General features: G+C 39.6%; 1 protein-coding gene across 14 annotated transcripts in view; it reads right to left on the bottom strand.

Annotated features, from left to right (window-relative positions):
• Window positions 1-2,025: 2,025 nt before the first annotated feature.
• Slc8a1 (solute carrier family 8 member A1) overlaps window positions 2,026-23,987 on the bottom strand; it is a 370,999-nt gene continuing 349,037 nt past the window's right edge. For all 14 annotated transcript variants that reach the window (XM_046425346.2, XM_046425323.2, XM_046425326.2 and 11 more), the window contains one exon: window positions 2,026-5,516. In XM_046425346.2, coding sequence (XP_046281302.1) covers window positions 5,140-5,516 — 377 coding nt within the window. In that variant the 3' untranslated portion in view covers window positions 2,026-5,139. The remainder of the gene's footprint in view (window positions 5,517-23,987) is intronic.

Raw genomic sequence — 23,987 nt, 5'->3', positions numbered from 1 at the left:
CATTTCTTAGGAGCTGGAAAGCTGAAGCATTCTCTCCCCACCTCTTGGTGGTTGCTCCTTCTATAGACAAGACATTCTCTACTTTGGGAGATGAATAGCCATAGGCTGATTAAGCTTCAATAAATGAAATACCTATTTCAGTTGTTTACCCTTCCCATGCTATCCTGGTAGGTGGAATACCATCAGGGCTGCTGGGTGATACAAAGACAATGAATGTGGCAAGAAGTGATAAGTGCATAATATTAGAAAAGAACAGCAGAAATACAACCCATTAACACAAATCTGCAGGTAGATCTGAACAAAAGCTAATGAATCCATTCATAACATGTTTCTTTCTCATAAGATAAATACAATTTTGTATGTCTCTTCTGTGTAATGAACTCACTTATTTGTCACATGAAATTCACATTTATGTCTGCTCAGTTTTGCCAGCAGCTAGAATGGCTTGGCCAAATGGAGTGATTTTTTTTTTACAACCAAAGCTGAATCCCAGCAGCAGGTGAGGATGAGATCCAACATTGTATGTTGGTCAACCACAAAATGGCCAAGTGTTGTTCCTGAGGTCATGAAACTATACTCAGGACTTGCTCTGATGCAACTGCCTATGATCAGAGACAGGAGATCAAAATCAAAAGAGAGAATTTCACATCTTTAGACCTGCAACAGCAAAAGAAGTCTTAAGATAAACCAGTGTTTCTTGATTTACATTCTGGAAAAGGGAAGTTTTATCACCATTAGAAAGCAAAGGGCTTCATCATCTACCAGAGAAATATTTCCAATTTTTTTCCAAAGTTCTCCAGGGTATGCAAAGCAAACAGTCAATTTCACTTTAACAGGTTAAGTTCAGAAACCTGGAACTGCAGAATCAACAATGAGTCAAGCCAGATGTGGAAAAGGCCAAGCGGATAGTGAGTTTTCCTAGGTAGACACTGTTGGGAGGGGGCATTGCATCAGATGACAGCAACTTATCAGAATCTTTGTAGGATTTCTTTTAAAAAGCGTATTATGTAATTTAATATATTTGAAAATAATAATAAAAATTAGTGCATTTATGCTGCAAACTATAAAAAGCAAGTTTTATAAAATCTTCATTGGTAGATATATTTAATCAGAATCTTTGAACAAGTTAAAATTTGCTCATAAGAAGTATAGAATTATTGGGCCACAGCATTTTGCCAAAGATTGTTAAATGGTCAAGGGTTCTCTGTTCATCAAATTACTCATTTGGCTGTTCAAAAAGGTCTATTCTGACTGCTCCTTTTGTGTTAAACTGAAGATTTGTACCCAGAAGAGATATCAATTTAAGACATATCAATTTTTTGTTTCAAGAAAACATTTAAATTGTACATTATTTCCTTAACACATGAAAATGTGCCACCTATGACCATATAATGTTATAATGAATTCTGTGGAAAATTTTAGGGATGGATGTTCAGATGGATAATATATCATTTATGTGTACCTAGTGCACATATTCTATTATAGTAAGAGATCACATTTGTTCCCCAAATGATTATTCCATTTGTGGTGTCATCTCTTCCTTTGCTGTTTTGATTATATGAAATATGAAGTCTATAACTTATAAAAATAGTCACATTATTAGTGAAAGGAAAAAAGTTCTCCTGGGAATGAAAAGGAATACAGTGTAGTATACTGAAAGAACAATTTACTTCGGTGTCCCTTGGGAAATAATTACACTTCCCATGATCAGTTTTATTTGGGTTGAAGGATTTGATTTAATACACTGCATGCTAAAAAGCTGCCTGACTTGCAACTGTTTATGGGTTCATTTTCTTGGAGGCAGGAAGGATGAAGATAGAATTGTACTAAAAAGATGTAAAAAAATAGTGAAATGGAGGAACATCCAACATTTATCTCAGCATTATAGGACAGACAAATATTCTGGCTCTGTGTCCTCTTGGGACATTAAAAAGAGAATGTTGCATTACCATAGGGTTGACATTTGCAAGAGTTTGAATACTGGGTGTCTCTTTCATCTGGATGAGGATACCAACTGCACAATAATACCTTTTTGGTTTTTATTTCTTCAAAACATGAAAACAAAAAGATGAAGTCAATGACAATGAGAGAAAACATTGCATACAGACTATGCTGTATCACTAGTGATTAAATCAGAAACAATTAGAAACTTTATTGGTCTGTGTCAATATGTGTACCATTTATAAGGAACAGCACAATTAGTGCATTTCCCCCCTAAAGCTGTGCACAATACACACAAAATAAAATAATCAAACAAATCAAATGAAATAATTTTACACAACTATAATAATAACAACCCTGAATAATGAGAATCGTATTTTCTCTATAGCATGAAAACTGAAAAGGCAAACAAACCAAAATGTTTCAAAATTGAAATCCACCAACAGCAAGAATTTCTTAAGGGTTCTTTTAAAGTGAAGATTCACTATGGGATTACTGACATTCCAAATATGGCTAGAAATGAGTGGAAAATCTTTCTAAAGTTTAAATACCTTGTATCTCTTCCCTTATTTACTTGGTGTTTCTAGGCTAGCTTTCCATTTTTTAAATCTTGGTGGGGGGGGGGGCGGAGGAGTGGGTTAGATGTGTCCCTAAAGCAGTCACCAGTGTTGGTTGTCAATGACAGGTCAGAGATGGGTCCTGGAAAAGTACTGTTGCCACATGGTAAAAACTGAGGTTAACTGGGTCTGCTCAGTGATGTGTATCACCACATGATTGCCTTTCTTGGTTTAAAATGGGGAGACACACGTATCTGCAAGTTGGCCAAGCATAAGGAGGGTATTCTTCAAATCTAAACTTTACATCCTCTTAAAGACAATCTTTGATATTTGGATAATTTTATCTATACAATTATGTGTTTATATTAAACATTTTCATAATTGTGTTCATCCTTGCAAGATAAAACTGTTCCCATATGGTTGTGTTAACTTTTACTCATGGAAATAATAATTGGATTCTCTGTGTACCCTGCTGAGGGCAGGAAGCTGGGCTGCCTTGGTCATGCCTTGGGCCCCAGGAAACAGTATTCTACCTGGCCTGTTGAGTGGACAACCAGCATTTCATTATTCACTCCATCACCAAGCATTTAATAAATGGTGAATGGTCATGATTACTGAGTAGATGAAGAGAAAATAGACCTCAACAATGTTTCTTTTTTCGTGTCTTTGAATGAATACAGAAGGCCAGGGATGCCTCCGGCCTGGATTTCCTTAGAGACTGAGAAGTCTCTGAGAGGTGAACAGTCATTCCAATTTTGCTCATTAGTGGAATCTCTTTTTGGAATGTTGGGTTGATCTACACTCTTTGGTATTTTGAAATAGAAAGAGCCATTCCTTTTCAAGGGTTAAAACCTCCCAGTGCAATCCTCTGGGAGGCACTAATCTCATTTAATTACCTTCTTTTCATCATAAGTAGAGGAGAAACACTTAAAGGCCCATTGGTTATCTTGGCTTCTTTCCTACTTGGGAACTACTGATATAATTAGAGGAGTCTGGACTGGATGGTGAAAGAAACAGGACTCAATAATGCCTTTTACATAAAAAAATAAAATGAACAGACCAATGCCATCTAACATCTGTGCCAGACAGAGCAGATGTGCAATAAATACTTTGGGGGAAGGGGTGTTGTGGACATGGTGGTTCTAAAAGCCAGGCATATCCCACGCATTCACTTCTCTCCAACACCTTTCTCTTTGGCCTTCCTGAATTAATGGGTGATTCACAGAGGCCTCTGATATGTTCCACGTGGCTAATTTTCCATAAAGATCTCTGTAGGTTGCCTGCTAGCCTCTCAATAACTTTAACTTTTCCCACAAGACTGTTATTGCTTCTTAGAATGAATGTGCATGAAAAAATGAGCCATTTTTCTCCTTTTATCCCTAGTAATAATCAAACTCAATAACAACATGAAAGCAACAATTCAGGTGAAAAGAAAGCTCACTTATGTCTTCAACGCCCAATCAACGTTGCTGAATGGGAGAACAGTATATGCTATACTCTACTATATACAGATACGCTTTGTTTTGTTTTGTTTTTCATCCATGCACTGTGTAACAGGTATCACAACAACATTCCCAAACAGGCACATGAAGAAGGAGCAAATGTTCAGTAGCGACTGGGACAGGATTGTGCGAGCCACGGATACTTTTGAAAATAAAACTGACGGACAATCCCAGGCAGCAGCAGCAACATGGGACTGGGACACATATACTGATGCAAATGGAAAAGGATGATGTGCTTTTTGAATGGGATTATTCTTCCTTTTTGCATGGAGAGTGGGTAAGCAGGAGGAGGGCTGGGATGGGACACCTGGGGAGTTACCTGGGTTGGAATGAATAGGGCCTTGTGAATCATAGTCCAGAGTTCAAGAGATAAGAAATAAAGGGTTTTGCATGTTCCTGGGAATCTAGGCACATTATCCTTGTACCTGTTGAACAAGAGTGCCAGGCACCGCATCCTTCAATAACAGACTATATCAAGAACCATCGCTTTTCCTGGCTCCGTCCCAGCTCCCATGCTTCTTCTTGGAGGCAGCGTCAGTCTGCTCACATTGTGGAGAGAAGCATGAAATTTGGTAATAGAGTGAAGATGTGCTGTGCTTCTTTCTTCTTCCACGCCCAGATCCTTTCTTAATCCAAAGTCATTTTTAAAGTGTTTGGAGGAGGCGAGGGAGGGGGTATCTTAATGATTTCAATTTTTACCCCAAACCCATTTACATTTGGATGGGTTATCACCTCTCACAAAGAGAAGCGAAAACCCTGACCCTCCCAACAAAACAAAACAAAAAGCAAAGCCAAACATCAGCCACCTCCTCAACCCCACTGAAAACAAAACAGAAAAACAAGAAAACAAATCAAAGCCTTAACAATTTATGAACCTGGAGAGAGTACAGCTCTTGTAGGCCGAGCTGCAAATATGGCCCTGCCTCTGCGCCTTGTTCAGCATGATGATGCCTCTGGGAATGGGAGGTGATGGTTTCTGACTTTGGCCCTAGTACAAAGTATGCTCTTGAAGCTGGATTCCATCAGCAGGTAAGTGAACATGACAAATGTCAATTTCCTCTGTTCATTATACATAATTTTTATGTATATATATATATGTATATATATATATATATAAATTTACTATATTTGATGTTCCTTTAGAAGCCTTTTATGTGGCAGTAGGCCTCCAGGGAGGAGAAGAAAATGTACAAGAGCCACAGGAGCACAAAGAGGCAGGATGTAAGGAGCTTGGCAGTCCGGGGCCCACCGAGCTCACCTCCGATTTCTGGTCTCCGCCGATAAAGCAGCACCCCCACATTGATGAAAGCAAAAATGGTGAAGAGAGTGACAGAGAAAGCTAGTGTGCCAGGAGACACTTTGAACTGTTCCCCATTGGCTGCGTGGTAGATGGCAGCGATGGACCAGGCCACGCCGATTCCCAGGAAGACGTTCACTGCGTTGCTGCCTGTGACGTTACCTATGGATGCATCAGCATACTGGTCCTGAGTGGCTGCCACTTTGCTGGCAAAGGTGTCTGTAGAAGAAGAAGAAAAAAAAGGCAATGACACTCAGCCTTTTAAAGATGTCCACAGAGTGCTGGGAGCTTCTAGTGTGGGGTCTAGAACGAAACCGTGGTATAAACCCAGGAACCCAGAGTGAGCTTTGATGTTCCTTTGATTCACGTGGTGAAAAGAACAGGATCTAGATATCAGGAACCAAGGGCTTGGTGCTGTCTGTGTTACTGAAGAAGTGATATTCCTCCAGTTCTTTATCCACAGATACCATCATTTTTTGTATACTGAGCTTGCAGGGCAGTATTTTTCAGAGAGTAATCCCAGGCCACCTACACCAGAAACCAGTGGGTCCTTCTATGGGGTGAATGTTATAAGCTGCATTGGGTCATAATCACTGGGGCTGAGGAATCTATTTTAACAGTATCCCAAAAGATTCCACGTCACTACAGGTGAAAATGGGTTCTGGTAGGGATTACTAAAAGATGCTGTGTCAGCAGCTCTTATTTATAGATGAGAAAGTGAAAGTGTCAGGAGAGATTTCCAAAGATTCAAGAGCAAGTCAATAGTAGAATTGAAAAGATTCAAATTATAATAATAGCTGACATTTGCCTAGAGCCTTTGAATAGGAAAGTGGATTCACCTATATGACCACATGGACTGTGATGATGATTTTATGAGGTGAAGAAATGAGGCTTAGACATGATAAGTAATGGGTGTAAATCACACAACTGCCAAGAATTTATGGAGGGCTTGAGCTCTGGTTTTCTGTCTTCAAGGCGCATGCCTGCCAATTGAACCATCTCACTTTCTCCGTGCCATAAGTACCAATGAGCATCCTCAAAGCTCTTTGTTCACCAACAGTCCTGAATGTATCTTTTTATGAATATAGGGATGTCAGGGTTCACTATTGGGGGTGGGGTGTAGACCATAGTAACTTACACCTTTTGATGAGTAGAACACAGAGGTTTTATCTTGCCTTTACAACTGAGTGTGTGGTCCTGGGCCTCAATTCCTAATCTGTGACAATAGAATACTGATACCCACTTCAGACTGCTACTGTCAAGTTGAAATATTATGTGTAAAATGCCTTCTATGCTTCTTGGTAAGAGTAGCTCTTATTGTTGTTTTGGAAGATAATGTCAACAAGGCAATCTATAGTAGTTTAAAACCTGGGCTAGGATCTGAAATATCCCCTTTTATTAAGCATGTAAACAGAACTTGCAAGAAACTAAATTTAGGGCTAGAGGTGTAGCTCAGTTGTAGAGTACTTGTCTAGCATTTGGGAGGCACTGGGTTCAATACTCAGCACGACATAACAATAAATAAACAAGTAAAATAAAGGTGTTCATCTACAACTAAAAACATACATTTAAAGAAACTAAATGTGTTGTCTATATGATGCCAAGATACTGGCATCAAAGTCCTTTCAATGACCTGTGCAAAATTCCTTGCTTAGTTTGTTTATAGTAGATGTTAATAACAATCAAATTTAACTCACACTTGCAGTCACTAATGGCCAAGTACTATATTCTTCAAAGTGCTGTATCCATTCTCTGGAATTCCTGAGGCTCCTAGAATGCTCTGTGCAGGCAGATAGTTGTATGCTACCTGGTCTAGTTTCTCTCCTCTGTCGTTATTCTGTTGCCACAATTGCTCCTTGGTAAATAGCCATGGGGGACAATCCACAAAGCATGAAAGTTTATACGAGCCTATAGATTCTCTACTTTATGATGGGGAAGAAAGTTACTTAGGTCGATTGGAGGCTATTGCATCTGAATATCACATTCTTTCTGAAAGGGAATTGATCAGCCCCAAGGGCCTGTCTCATTGATTATGACCTCTGTCTGTGATGGAAAGTAGATATTGCTACTCTTTTATAATTAAGGCAATAACTGTTTATTCTATGCCAGGCACTACGCTATATAGGTTTTATGTATATCCTCATTCAACCCTTTCACAGCCTTAGGGACTGGGTGTTATTATTCCCTGTTTGTAATTTCAGAAACTATATCATTGTGATAGTATGCCTCAGAGACCAAGTCTTGATCAGCCAAATGAGAATTTTTAAATCAAGTCTGTTTGATTTTAAAGTCCATTCTCAGTCCATACCATATTGCCCCTCCCAGGAAGAATAAAAGGTTCCTTTCCACTTACTCCATTTAGGTTGCCCTGTTCCTTCCATTCAGAAACTTTGAAGCAGGTTCTCAACAAATGCCCATTCCTATTTCAGGGGAACAGACTAAAGAAGGTACAGGCACTTGGCTAATTCACCTGCTTGGATTTGTGCTGCTTTGTGCCTTCATGGTCACAGCTTGCAGCCCAGTAGGATTATTACAGGGACTGATGAGTAAAAGCAAAGCCAGACAAATCTTAATGGTCTCTTGCATTTCATTATTAAGAGTTCTTCAAAGGTGCTGCTGCAGCAGTGTCAAAAGGAAGGAAAAAAAAATCTTTTGCTTTTCTTCTTCAAGGACAGGCAGTGGAGCAAAGAAAGTAAAAGAACAAGAGTCTAAGGCAGGAGAGGGCAGTTTACAGCTCAGCTGCTGCCCAGAAACACCTGAAACATTATTCTGAGCTAGCCCTGGCTGATGGTGAACAGATGGCCACATTAGGCAGGGCCCTTTTGGGATGTAGGTAGTCTGCTCATATGCTGTAGGGACAGGTGACCTGGCTGTTGCATCGCACAAACCTGCATACATCCCTGGCACATGGTACAGAGCACACTGTCCTATCTCCACTCAGAAACCCTGACATTCCAGATGGCAGCCTTTACCTCTGCACCAGAAAGGAAAGAGGTGTAAAGGTCAAAGAATCCTGGGTCCAGAGGCCTGAACACCCAGACAAGGCCTACACCCTGAAACGAAGGGCATACCAGGTGTGTGGCAATTTCCTCCCCCTCCAGCTATTTTTCAATAGCCTATTTATGTGAATATTACATGAAAATTCTTACTTGTAAAAATAGGTTCCTATTTTCAAATGCTTTTCTCTAGAGTCCCTAAGATTTAGGAGCCAAACTGACTAGCTCATCACATAAATAAAACATGTTCTGGGCCTCTTGGAGTCTGGTAGATTTTATTTACCTGGATTAGGCATCAGCCTTTTGTCTATTTTTAGTTTCGACTCAAAAAGTATGTTTTAAAAAAATTGTAGGAACACATGCAGATCCAAACCATTAACCTTAGCTCCAACAGAGATAACTCTCTTCTCCAAATGAAGTGGGAAGGAATCTCCCCAAATTACCTTCTATTGCTGCTTTGCTGCTTAGTGCCCAGAGAAACACATCCCACGCCATATGTTGGGCACCACCAGCTCCTACCCTCAACACTAAGCCTGGAACCTGCCTGTGGTCGAACAAGGCAAATGCCTTTTCCCAAAGTAAAATTCAAGAAGTAACTGCTGCCTGGTCTCAGAAGGATATAAACATATTCAGAGCTTGGTTCATTAAACACAAAAATAAGGGAGTCATATTTCTTACGTGATTAGCCTAAATTAAGACATCTTGACAATTCAGTGCGTATGTGTGTTTGTGTGTATTTATATGCCCACACTATTATGAATGTCTTATATATGTATGAGTGTATGTCTCTCTCTCTCTCTATATATATATTTTTCCTACATATACACCCAAGGTTAGGCTTCTGATTGTAATTTTTAATTCCAGCCTTGATATCTAATACATCTTCAATTAGTTTTATAGTCTCTGACTTTTGATTCTATCTTCTTGATACATATAACTGTAAATAAGAGAAATTTTGTTTAGACGGCAACGTGGCTCAAATGGAGCCATATATCACAAAGTTGGGACAAAACTGTTCTCTGTAGACCTGGTTCAAGTTCACTGTATATAACTTGGTCAAGTCACTTCACTTTTTTAGATTATAGTTTCCTCACCTAAAATGAAGAAATTAGATGAGAAGATCTCTAAAACTCTCTCTACTCTCACTGTTTGGGTAGTCAGCAAAATACACCAGAATACTAAATCCATATATACACTTTTGATGCTGTTTTCTTTCTGTACAAGCAGTACATGATTGCTCTTCTTCAACAGAATTGACTAATGCTATTCTCATTGAGCAAATATATTACTTAAGTGAAGTATATGAAGATCTTGGGAACAGAGATTTCAAGACCTAAAGATTTTTCCATTGATCAAACTGTGATAACATTTATGAAATTAAATCACATAGCAGTATTTTGCTTTCTAAAATTAGGTACAAAATGTTGTCAGAATTATTTACTTCAGCTCACTTTATCAGTCATCTCTTTCCATGAGGGAGGCTGTGGCATAAATGGGAGCAGAAAGGCCTATATTTCAAAGGCTGTTTAATGTCACACTGTTGCATCAGAATTACTTGGAGAGCTGGGCATGGTGCTACATGTTTGTAATCCCAGCAGCTAGAGAGGCTGAGGCAGGAGCATCAACGTTCAAATCCAGACTCAGCAATTTAGTGAGACCCTAAGGAACTTAGACCCCATCTCAAAATAAAACATAAAAAGGGCACGGGATATGGCTCAGTGGTTAAGTGTCCCTGGGTTCAATCCATGGTACCAAAACAAAAACCAAAATTAGTTAAAGAGCTTTATTTTATTATTATTATTTTAAATGTAGATATGGGGTTCTACCCTAGACCTACTGTAGATTCTCTGGGGAAAGGAGTCAGGGACATATCTTTTAAAAAATGGCTTGGTTAGGGGAAGGTTAGAGAACCAAATTCTAGGACATGGAAATGGGAGGAATTGCTTCAAGTGTCCAGTTTGGGGGGTCTTTCTGGGAGGATGTTTGCATTTCAGGAAAGCAGATAACTGGGAAGAGGTCAGCTGGTGTCTCTCAGAAATGTTGGTGCCCTCAGATAGGATCCTTTTGCGCATAAACCAACTTGGGTGGGCTGGATAGAGGTGCTGGGGCTGTCTAACTCTACTGCTTCCCTCTCTTCTTGTGCTATTTTAAAGTCTATTTCAGCACAGCTATGCTGAAAGGCAAGGTAAGGGGAGGAATCCACCAAAATCAGTTGGATTTTCGATCCTCTATGTAAAGGAGATAAGGCACCGTGCTTATCCACTTCGTGGAGTTTGAAGGAAAAGAGTTAACATGCCTGACAGTAGAACAAATTCTATCCCTTTATGAGTACTCAGTGTTATTAGCTATTTTTATAAACAGCACAGTCAGAGAATCTGTAAGTATAGGGAATTTCTGAATTACATTGATAATTCTTAACTTTGGGGGAATTATAACACCCTTTCAAAAGATCTTTTAACTTTACAATCCTATGCATTTAAAAATGTGACAGTTGCTGGGCGAGGTGGCACACACCTATAATTCTAGTGGCTTGCAAGCTGAGACAGGAGACTCTCAAGTTCAAAGCCAGTCTCAGCAATGGCCAGGCACTAAGCAACTCAGTGAGATCGTCTGAAAATAAAATACAAAATAGGACTGCGGATGTGGCTCAGTAGTTGAGTGCTCCTGAGTTTAATTGCCAGTGCCTCCCCACCAAAAAAAAATTAATAATAAAATGTGATAGTGCATAAACATTCTGAAAGATCAAAGAGATTCTTACCAATTTTATTTTGAACATTTTATAACATTTACGTCATAGAAAGACATTAGAGATCTTCTGGTGTAAGGCCTTAATCTTATTAGTGACTATAAAGCAGGCTCTTGCTTAATGCATTTAGTTCTCTCTATTCTTTCCTCCCTTCTGTCTTGTCTCCTTCTGTCTTGCTCTTTTTGAATTGAAACAGAAATAGTTTCCTTGCATGCTAATTCTTCTGCTGTTGCTGAGGGCGTTAAACAGGTTTTTGTCTTGAGGTGTGACATTCATTTACCCCGACTCCCTCACTCACATACACACACACTTGCTTTACTGGTTCATGTGAAAAAAATTCAGTGATTTCCAATTTCACTTGGCTTCTAAGTGAAATTTCAGGAAGCAGGAAATTACTGATATTTGATTGATTAATGGCCAGCTGGGAAAGGAGTTGTAGAAACTGAAAAAGGGAAAAACACTTCAAATTTCTTCCTATGAAAGTTTTCCCTGAAGAGAATGAAAAAGAATACAGACAGTGACATGACCTATTTCTAGAAGAGTTAGGTAAAAAACTCAAGAGGACCTGTGTTGGCAGGATCAGAGCCCCTGCTTCTAGCTATTTTTAGTCCACAGCAGCAAATCAGAATCAGTAGGACAGCTTTGGAATATTGCAGCTTGCTAGCCCACCCTGACTTTTTGCTTAACTGGTCTGGGATGGGACCAGGCTCTCTCAACCAGCCTGAGAAACTATAGCTGTGGTTTTCTCATCCCTGAAAGGGGAACAATTGCACCTCCACTAGATTAATGAAGGCAACAAAATATGGAATGGTTTTGACATATGATCTGCAAAAATCAACCATTTTATTATTAAATGACAATTATTTTCCTGTGTTAACTTGAAGATGTGCATTTCCCAAAGGTATACCTGAGGCTTAGTCTTCCTATTGCATATCCTAAATCTTGTATATTTTAAGTCAAAGAAAGGAATAAATTAAAGGAGCAAACTCAGCTCAACCTATGGAGTTTATTTTTCAGGGAACACAAGAACATGACTGTGTTATTTGGTTTACTTTCCAAACAGTAATTTGAAATATGTTCTTAACAGAAGGTAATCCTCCAGTCTTTTAATACACCTAGAATAAGATTATTCTTCAGTGTAATTTTTCACAAGTTCTCAAAAGAGGATCTAATATTCTCCTTCCTTGTTCAAATCCCTAGATTCATGGAGTTTGATAAAATTTGCTAAAAATTCTAATTCTTTGATGTCAAATAGACATTCAGGAACTTTTGAAGAACTCTAATAAGGTTTATGGGAATTATGTCACTGAATTGCTTTGTCAGTCATTCCACCCTCTCAACTTGGCCAGGAACAAAACCCCCAATAAACTAGCTGACTCTGCAAAAAAGTAGCAGTGTTCCATCCTGATTGGCTCTTGAGACAAAATTAATATGGCTCTGGGAGGACCAGATTGTGTATGCTGGGCAGACTTGGTGCCTTCACTTTAGAGGCCTGCTTGTTCACTGGCAGACATAAAAAAGGCTGATGGCAGATTATAGTGGTTGAAGGTGTGCTTGATCAAGTAAGGAGGATGAAGGTAGCTGCCTGATTTGAGAGAAGTCTTCTGGTTTTGGTCATAGCAGGTGAGCAGGTAGATGAATGAGGACTGTGTCATTCCCATTGGTTATTCTTGGCATGATGATATCTAGTAGGCTGAGGCTAAAGTAGATGACTAATTTGTTAGCCTCTGTTACCCTGTGGGTGATCACTGTTATTGAGGAATGCTGGTCCTAGTCTGCATAGTCTAGTTGTGGTAGCAAAGAGCCCAAGCTATGGAGTAAGATCTGGTCCTATTCTCATTTGCCATTTACTAACTCATTAACCTCATGAGCTTCTACTCTTTCACCTGTAAAATAGGGATGTAAGTAGTCATTTATATGGCTATTAAAATGATTAAAAGAAACAGTGTAAAAAGGTTTAGGAAGGTACCTGGAAATTAACAGGTACAAAACAAATGTTTCCTGTTATTACGTTTTCATAATTCTTCCTGTAGTAAGAAAGAATGAGGTGAAAATATTAAAAGATTTTATCATGGTTTCTTCCAATTAGGTGGTTTAGGGTTAATACACTTTATGTAGGCTTATGGGAGAATGAGGCTCTGTCCATGGTATTCGGCAATGGTGGTGGTGAGAAGCACAACAATAGTGAACATTTACTGCGGCTTACTAGCTTACTAGGCTAGGCACTATCTATGGATTCTTATTTAAACCCAAAACAACTTTCAAAGGTATAATTATTATCCCCACTTTATAAATAATAAAAGTAAAGCCCAGGACATAAGAAAGTTGTTCAAAGATATACAGCCAGTAAGATATTTGGTCCAAAGGAGTATGATCCTAGCTGGAGTCCAAAGCTCTTAATCACAAATCCATGGGGGTAACTGTAAGTACTGGGATACATGCTACATCTTAAATTTGAAAGTGACTAAAGGGTTCCTAGAATACATCACTTCCAATTCCCACTCTAACTACTTGGTGTTAAAGCAGTTGATGATTTGAAAGAAAATGAATAAGATTGTTCTATTTAGAAATATAAGTCTGACTCCTTTAGCAAAATATTATATTAGAATGGATCAGAAATAGACAAGAAGGAACTGTTTTCATGGAAGTCCTTTCATCCTTTTAGAATAATAACAAAGAACAGTGACTGATAAAGTAATCTTTATGTTCTATGTTCCTGGATTCTCTCAGCATTACATTTACACTATCTTTATAGTATAATAAAAATAGGCTTAAGTGAACCTATTTTTAAAATAGCATGAAGTTTTTGCTATTTCCAGTTTTGAACCATGATGCTATTACTTTTATAATAAAACTTTATTTTAATGAAACAAAGTCTATGAGAGCAAAACATTAAAAAGATTAAAGTTCAGCCACATTTGGCTAATTTTGAAAAGTAAAAAAGCAAGGGCCAATCTGGGGTTAAAATAAAATAGCTGCATTAGTTGTCATTTTCCTAAGCTAACTGGTTTGTTATTACATAGATAAAACTGAAACTCACTTCTTGCCTGGAAAAAAAAATCCAGGTCTGCCCTGCACTGGATGCCTTCCTCTGACTTGCTTCTTCCTTCTCAATAATCTCCCTCTTTTTCTTTCTTAACCCTCATGGCATTGGAAGCCTGGTTCTTTCCTTTATGCTTTGTTCTTTCTGGAACATCTGTCTCCTACCTGAATCTTCTCAAATTCTCTTACCTTCATGTCCTACTTTAGAGATGGCAAAGCCATAGGTGCCCTATGCTTGCTCAAGCTAGAAAGCTGAGAAGAATGAGACAGAAAACTAAACAGTGACCTCATTCTCACCCTACAGTCAGCCTTAATGGGTTATGAAGGGAGCTTCTCCATTGGCAGGATTACACTGATGTGATTCTGGCCCTGTGGATACCCAACATGTTCCTTTGCCCTAGGATACTTACCCAGTTCTTTATTCCACATAGACACTCTTTTTGAAGGGATGGTTTTGGGAATTTTAAGTTCAGAAAACATGAACACTCTTAAAAGTAAGCAAATGGAGGCAATTCCATAGAAAAACTATCATTGCCTACAAACTCAATCCAGTATCCGAGGGAGCAGGTGACAATCACAGACAGGTGAGACTTGATAGGGATTTAAAAAGTTCTGGTAATTTACCCATTTTGGCTCCCACCTTGCTGTGATTTGGTGTGAAATTTCCCCCATTAGCTCATTCCTCTAGTTTAATCATGTTACACACACACACAAAAATGTATATGTCTATAAAAACTTGAAAAATTTATAAGTTCATTGGTCTAGCAATTCTATTATTGAATATTTAGAAATAATTTTACAAGTCTGTAAGTTTATGTAAGGGATGAGTCAGGGCAGGGATTTTATGCTAGAGGAAAATTAGAAACAACTAAATTATCTATTGTTTTCAATAAATTATAACTTTACATAACTAAATTATGCAACTATTAAAATCATGATGTAAATGTACACTAACCAACAAAGAAAAAGTGTTCATTGACGCACCACTAAGAAAATGGGTGATCTAACTATACATAGCATCCATTAAAAAGCATGGATAAATATGTAGTATTTATCTGTGTACACATTTTTGCAAATTATTTGAAAGTTCTGGAATGCAAATGGGTGGCAAGATTGCATGATTCGTTTTCTCATTGTTTATGAATATTTCCTATTATTTACAAAAGGAATATGTTGTCTAGAGTATTATTAAAGGCTAAAAATATACATTAATATACATTAAAATAGACTCCTGTAAATAACATGGTCTATCTGAGATGAAATGGGGATTGAGTTTCAACCTTTTTCTTGTCCTTTCAAGTGACAGCAGTCAGGATTATGCTAGAGGGCTCCTTAGGTGGCAAACATCAGACATACTACCTATAGAGCAGGGGCATGTCAAATGGTATGGAGGCTGAGGAGTGGGTAGTGGAACAGATCAAGAGGAGATATCCTTGTCATCAGGGGCTGGCCTGGGATTCAGAGATAAGAAAAGTGCCCAGGACAGGGCACAAAGTGGGATGAGAATCCTAAAAACAACTCTATCCACTATGAAAGTTTGCCAATGACCAGCTGTGAGAAGACATGCTTCTGTCTTTCTTTCCAACCATTCCTGTTTACTTCTTACCTTTATATTTTTGTGTTACAATGACATTATATTTTATTTGCCAACAGTATGTTTTATTGATTTTGACCCACAAAATTCTTTTGCCTATTCATTTAGCCTGACAAATACTTTTTTCACAAGCTTGTTAAGAGATTTGTGCTCTTGAGACATCTGGAAAGGGGATGTAATACCCAAGTCTTTCGTCTTCTGTACTTAGGCTCTTCCTAGATATGTAATTTATAGTGCAAATACCAGATAATAAAGCACAGGGCTCCACCTAAGCTGCTAAGGGTACGCAATGAAGTTGAGCTCTTGGGTATAATTTCCTCCCCTCTCTCCCCGGCACGTATTACAGAGGTTTCAAAAATGTCTTCAGACAAGTATCTCTTATATCTCATGCAATTTCCAGACCCTTCTAATGGATATTATCCTATTTTCCATTCCCAACAATTCTAAGGTGGTAGCGGGGTGGGGACAGCTGCTCTCAGTCTCACTTTTTCAGGAGAGGAAACAGAAACTTAGGGGTCAGTGCCAGAGGTGAATCCGAATTTCCACCCTGTGATTTCCTGGTGTCCATAGCCTCATGCTGTTGGCTCAATTCCAGGATCCTTCATCAACCTGACAGATACTGCCTCCTTTTCTGAACCTGATAACTAATATACATTACCTAACTCTGAGGCTTCTATAGGCATCAAAGAGATACATCATACAAACGTATTTCTTAGCCAATGAAGCCATACAAATGTAGTTACTCTTGGAATTTTTGTGTTTAGTGCAAATTCTCCATTCTCATGACACCATCATTAATCACTGATGCCTTTGTGGGATCATGTATTGGATATAACAAAGCCATAACTAACCCAGAATATCTAGATTTGGGAGGAGGTGAGAGAGGTCAGTGAGAAAAAGCCAGGGTACTGGAGAGAGCACACATGGTAGGGGGTGACACTGAGAGTAGCAACTACCAGAGAGAAAAGGAAAACACTAAGTAATTCAAAGGCATTTTGTTTGAAGTGGGAGGCAAGAAAAAAATAATACGTTTTCCCAGTTTTGAAGACTAGACCTGCCTGATAAATCTGCAGGAGAAGAAACAGAGGTTTAAGTGTAATTTGCTAAAAATTAATGGCACAAGGGGTCAAACCATCCTATTAAAATACTGCCCCAACCCTATGCATAAAGACTATTCCTTGACTTCATGAGCCTGTTTTATTTGCTTCTCGACAATGTCCATCTTTGTTCCCTGAGCATTTACCATATTATTTAGTACCAGTCTCCTCCCACTGGAGTATGTACTCTGTGGGATTAGAAAACCATCTGGCTTGCATCCCTCTACCTCCCATGTGGAAGAGTGCTAGTACAGAGTGGGTACTAGTGAAAGATTTGCAGAATGAATGAACAGGAGTGCAGAATGGATTTGAAGCCAATACCTTCCACCAGATCCTACTGCTTCCTTTTAAAAATTATTTTATAAATATGGTTTCCATCTCTTTTCTAATGTGTTTATGGCTGATGCAGAAGGGAAGAATACTTGAATATTTGATGATCAAGAATGCCATATTGGCTGGGAGCAGTGGCACACACCTGTAATCCTAGCAGCTCTGGAAGCTGAGGTGGGAGGATCACAAGTTCAAAGCCAGCCTCAGCAAAAGCGAGGTGCTAAGCAACTCAGTTAAGACTGTCTCTAAATAAAATACAAAATAGGGATGGGGATGTGGTTCAGTGGTCGAGTGCCCCTGAGTTCAATTCCCAGCCCCCTGCACCCCCAAAATAATGCCCCGACCTGCTGGGGCTTCCTAATTAGCTGTGGGAATTGTCTATGAGAATGAAGTTTTTTATGCTGAATATTTCTTGTCACTACTTTTCCACTGCCAACTCAGCTCTGGTGTAGAAGCTGAGAATCTGTATTCTCAGGACAAGACTACTCAATATAGAAGTTATTGATGTCAGATTCTTCTATGGAGGTGGCGCTTCTCTACTTAACTGTGGAGCTCCAGAGGGACAGACCACAGGGCAGGCAGCACCTCCAAGATGTCTGGGGCAGATGTCTGCCTGCCCTCCAGCAATCTGAGCTACAAGTGGGTTTGACAAGTGGGTTATTTCGGGGATTCTGGTTTGCCGTGTTTCAGCTATTGGAAGCCTCTGCACGTATAGAATCTTCACAGAAGGACATTTTCATGACCATCTAACACATTTGTTGTTATTTGTCGCTTTGCAACTATAACTCAGGAATGACAAGCAATAATTAGTCCTCTGCTGAGCCTATTTGCAGACCCCATTGGATATCATTTTAGTTTGAAACTACAACAAATCTTGCTTTTTGTTGTCTCAACCCATGATTTTTTTTTTTACTATGATAACCTAATAATAGCATGTGATTTATGAAGGACCAGGACAAGAAGCCCCCTGGGCTCCAGAGGAGGGGGGAAAGAAAACAAACACAGCACATAATTTTGTGGTTGTAAATAATAGAACCAAAATAAGCTGTTTTCTCTTTGTAAATAAAATACAGAATTTACATTTGCTGAGCTAAACGAAGGTTATCAAATATGGTCATTAGTAGATTTAGCTTTTCTTTGGATCATGTGCTGGAAAAGGCAGAATAATGCAAGGCATTTTGTGGATTTAAACACTATTTTGTAGTGAAGCAGAGTATAAACAAGTAATATATAGCTTGTGTTTCATTACAGAGAGAGGGCAGGATGTGGGGTCCCTGTGCTGAGGAGCAACGATGGCATTCCAGCTGGCACTGTGTATAAATGCTAAGCAGCATGATTTCATATCTATAATATGCACTATCCCAAACAGATATTAAAATTCTTTTATAGCCACATGTAAGATTTGCCTTTTAAATTGAGTTAGCATTTTATTTGTCCTCTCTTCTAAAAATACCAATGAGCTTACATTTATTTTGTTGCTCATACAGAACCCGTGATGTGGTAAGTAAGTTACATTTCTTACAGCCCAAATTTTCTTATTTGAATTTAGCAGCCACATGTCATTCTTTGCACAGGGAGATCATGCCCATGGCTTCCTATTAATAGCCATTGATAAGACTAGGTCTTTTCATGCTCTTCTAATGGTTGTGATGGATTTGCATTGATCAAGGGCCAGCAGCCAGCATTTATCAGGTGACACTCTGTGACTATGGATGAGAAGATGAAATTATGAGTCACTTGCTTAGCACTGTGTTGTGATCAACTGACTGGATTGGTCAAGGACATTTAGCATTTATATATCATCAAAATGGGTTGTTACCCTAATATCTCCTATTGGTAATTCTCAGTGCCATTGTATAATTCTTTCCCCCAGAAATTTGTAAATATAAGCTAAGATTATTATTGTTGGAGAAAGAATAGTGGGATTATTTTTTAAAATGTACAAATCCATAAATACCTATAGCAAAATATAAATTATATTGCACACTTTTAGTTCACAAATTGTGTAGAGATTTTGTAATGAAGAAAATAAAATAATTTAAAAATTTTAAAGAATCATGGTAAATTTCAAATTTAGTTTGAAACTACAGCAAGTCTTGATGTTTTATGAAGAGGAATTACAATTACTATCAGATAGAGAATCCATGATATTTTTATGTTAAAACTCGTTCTTGTGAAATATTGAGAAAAGACATACCTATAGAGCCAGGAAATATACTAGTGATTGCCTGGGGTTGGAGGTGAAAATGGGGATTACCTGGAAATGAACATGGGGATCTTATTGGGGGTGATATAATGTTCTAAAACTGGATTAGGGTAATGGCAGCATGACTTAGTGAATTTACTCAAAATCACTACATGGTATACTTCAAATTGGTAAGTTTTGCGGGATATAAATTATGATTCAATAAAGCTGTTTAGAAATCTAGGCTGAGCTTGCATTTAAAGCACAAAAGTGGTCCTTGAAACTTTTCATGACCTTATTCTCAAATGTGAATAGAGAGAACTGAAAATCACCAGCTCAATATTATTTACAAGTCATTCATTAGAGGCCTATTCTTGTTAATCTCTATAGAGCAAAAAGGCCTAATACTTTTGCTATTCTTTATGCCCTCTTCCTTTGAAATTCCATCTGAGACTATAAAGAAGGAGAAGTTTACATTCATTTACATCATGCATGCGTAACATCAACCCTGAAAACACAAAGCACACACACACACGTATGCACACATACATATATGTGTACAACATTATGGTTCTGCCAAGTGTCCTTGTTTGGCAGTCCTAGAGTAACTGAGAAGTCCCAGATAGAATAAGATATTTTTAGCCCCCTTTTCTTATCCTGTGACTATTATGGGATTGAGTGGAATTGGCTGGTGTGGGATTGGGGCATTAATCTAGAGACTCTGCAAGGCTTCAGACTGGGCATGACACATGCTGAATATCCTGGCTCCTTGGTCCACCTCTTGGCAGATGGCATCACTGTTATTATCCTCCTCACACTCCAGCCTTTTACTCAGTGTTAGGTGACTGTGTGGTACTGCCCTTTGAGAAAATAAATCAAGGAATGTAATTATCTATTTACTGAGCATGCAACCTGGTGTCTGGCTTTCCTTTGTTAATTGTTGCTCTCCTTGTTAATTGTTTCTCTTGTTGGCTTCCTTGATCTCTGGTGACATCACCTATTCTTGGGTAAGTGTATTGGAGAGGAAAGAGCATTTTTACCTCCAGACAACTCCTTGATAAGGAACCTCTTAAGATAAGGTCTAGTGGAAAGCCATTTGAGTGACTAGGCTGACCCGTGCTGCCTCTTGCCGTGTCCCTGGATGGCTTTGCCTCCGGCCCAGCTACAGATATGAGGGTCCATTTTCAGCAGTCCTGACCTTTCTTGATAGTAACGAAATTACCTGCTTATTTTCTGAAAACAAAATATAACCGCTCTTTAGGATCTTCTCGGGGGAACCACACCATAGCCATCAGGAAATTTTGGCTCAGGGGAAAGTAATTCTATTTGCGCGTCCATTTCCGTTGATGTGAAATGTTAATCATCTAATTAAATATGTGTACACACTATGGCGATGGTGCTTCTGGAACACTGGCTATCTGACTTGAAATACAAGTGTTCAGAGGATAAACCACATGAAGAGTCAGTGCCTTCCCAAGAACTGAAAATGTATTGGGAATGTCTACCTCACCAGCATCCCTAGAGTAGGAAAAACAATAAAGACAGGCTGAGAATTTAAATGATTTTTCATTTTCAATGGCTGTGATATACTTAAACTAAATGCCCTAGAAGGTCTAAACCCATTCAGGAATACACTGAAATAGAAGGGGAAAGAGATCTAACATTCCTTGGATGTCTACCACAGGCTTGACCCTTTGCTGGGTGCATTATAAATGGGCTGTCTTGTAATCCTCACTGTAACTGTGGAAGAGATTTTCATGTTCCATGATTCAGGTTAAGAAACTAAGGCTATCTGATGTCAGCAGAAAGCGGTGGAGGAGAGATCTTCATCAATACCAGCGGTGACATAAGCAGTTGGTCTCCTGGTAAGGGGGGTGAGGCTCAGTCACCCGAGTCTCCTCAATTTGTCCTCGAGCCAGAGGGAAGGAGCCGGGCCGCCGCCAGCCCCCGGAGCAGGCCCAGCGGCTCGCCAGCGTGGTGACCGCGTGACCCCAATTGGAGAGGGGGCGGAGCGGAGCCGCCACCCACACCCGCCAGGTGGGCAGACCCACGACCCAGTAGTACATGGGCGTGGTAGGAGGGGCAGGGCAGAGCCGCCCTTCGCGCTTGCAAGGTAAACAGACCTGTGACAGCCTGGCGGGTCAGGCCCAGTGGCCTGCCAGTGTGGTACACACGTCACCCCAACTGGAGTAGGGGCAGAGCAGATCCTTATCCCACGCCCGGATCAGGCCCTGCCGGTGTGGTGGTCACGTGACCCCAATTGGAGTGGGGGTGGAGCGGAACCGCCACCCGTGCCTGCAGGGTGAGCAGACCAGTGATCAACCTGCAGATCAGGCCCAGGGGTCCGCAGGCGTGGTAGGAGGGGCAGGGCAGATCCGCCGCCCGCGCCTTCAAGGTAGGCAGACCTACAACAGACCAGCAGATCAGGCCCAGGAGCCTGCCGGCGGGGTACAAACACCACCCTAATTGGAGTAGTGACAGAGCAGAGTCGCCTCCCTTGCCAGGAACAGACCCAGCATCCTGCAGGCGGGGTAGTCACGACACCCCAATTGGAGTAGGGGCAAAGCAGAGCCTCCACCCGTGCCCGAAAGGTGGGCAGATCTGCGACCGACCAGCGGGACAGGCCCAGTGGCCTGCTGGTACGACAGACACGTCACCCCAATTGGAGTAGGGGCAGAACAGAGCCGCCACCAGCTCCCAGAACAGGCCCAGTGACCTGCCGGCGTGGTAGCCACGACACCCCAATTGGAATAAGGAGAGAGCAGAGCCGCCGCCCGCACCTACAGGAAAGATACGCAAGCAGTATGAAAAGACAAGGAAAGAAAGGACCACAAGCAATGCAGGTCAACGCAACTTTAGAAGAGGTAACAGCTGCAGCAGATGGAATGTCAGATAAAGAATTCAGGATATACATGCTTCAGATGATCTGGAGTATCAAGGAAGACATTAAACAGCAAAATCAGACAATGAAAGATTACTTCGACAACGAATTACGCAAACAAATCCAGGAAGCAAAGGATCAACTATACAGGGAGATAGAGGTTATAAAAAACAAGCAATCAGAAATCCTAGAAATGCAGGAAGCAATAAACCAACTTAAAAACTCAATGGAGAATACTACCAACAGAGTAGAACACTTAGAAGATAGAACATCAGACAATGAAGACAAAGTATTTCAACTGGAAAAGAACATAGACAGCTCAGCAAGACTGTTAAGAAACCATGAGCAGAACATCCAAGAAATATGGGATAACATTAAGAGACCAAACTTAAGAGTCATTGGGATACAGGAAGGTACAGAGCTCCAAACCAAAGGAATGAGCAGTCTATTCAATGAAATAATACAAGAAAACTTCCCAGACTTGAAGAATGAGACAGAATCCCAAATCCTAGAAGCCTACAGGACGCCGAATGTGCAAAATCATAAGAGATCCACACCTAGACACATTATAATGAAGATGCCCAACATACAGAATAAGGAGAGAATTTTAAAAGCTACAAGAGAAAGGAAGCAGATTACATTTAGGGGCAAGCCAATCAGGATAACAGCTGATCTTTCAACACAGACTCTGAAAGCTAGAAGATCCTGGAATAACATATTTCAAACACTGAAAGATAATGGGTTCCAACCAAGAATTGTGTATCCAGCGAAATTAAGCTTCAGGATGGAAGATGAAATTAAAACCTTCCACGATAAACAAAAGTTTAAAGAATTCGCAGCTAGAAAACCATCTCTTCAAAACATCCTAGCCAAAGTATTACAGGAAGAGGAAATGGAAAATAACAATGAAAACCAACAGTGGGAGGTAGGACAGTAAAGGGGGGGGGAAATAATCAAAGAGGAAAACAAACCATGTTTAGTAACATAAATAAACAAATATGGCTGGAACAACAACCCATATCTCAATAATAACCCTAAATGTTAATGGCTTAAACTCACCAATTAAGAGACACAGGCTAGTAGAATGGATCACAAAACAAGACCCAACAATATGCTGCCTACAGGAGACGCATTTGATAGGAAAAGACATACATAGGCTGAAGGTGAAAGGTTGGGAAAAATCATATCACTCATATGGACTTCGGAAACAAGCAGGCGTGTCCATACTCATATCAAATAAAATAGATTTCAAGCCAAAGTTAATCAAAAGAGATAAAGAGGGACACTACATACTGCTTAAGGGAACCATACACCAACAAGACATAACAATCATAAATATTTATGCCCCAAACAATGGTGCAGCTATGTTCGTCAAACAAACTCTTCTCAAGTTCAAGAGTCTAATAGACCACCACACCATAATCATGGGAGACTTCAACACACCTCTCTCGCCACTGGACAGATCTTCCAAACAAAAGTTGAATAAGGAAACTATAGAACTCAATAACACTATTAATAACCTAGACCTAATTGACATATATAGAGTATACCACCCAACATCAAGCAGTTACACTTTTTTCTCAGCAGCACATGGATCCTTCTCAAAAATAGATCATATATTATGTCACAGGGCAACTCTTAGACAATATAAAGGAGTAGAGATATTACCATGCATCTTATCTGATCATAATGGAATGAAACTGAAAATCAACGATAAAAGAAGGAAGGAAAAAGCATACATCAATTGGAGAATGAACAATAGGTTACTGAATGATCAATGGGTTATAGAAGACATCAAGGAGGAAATTAAAAAATTCTT

The sequence above is a fragment of the Marmota monax genome, unplaced genomic scaffold, assembly GCF_021218885.2.
Source record: "Marmota monax isolate L192 unplaced genomic scaffold, Marmota_monax_Labrador192_F-V1.1 WCK01_AAM20220418_F8-fsc00015, whole genome shotgun sequence".
NCBI lineage: Eukaryota > Metazoa > Chordata > Mammalia > Rodentia > Sciuridae > Marmota > Marmota monax.
This window is presented reverse-complemented; position numbering and strand designations above follow the sequence as displayed.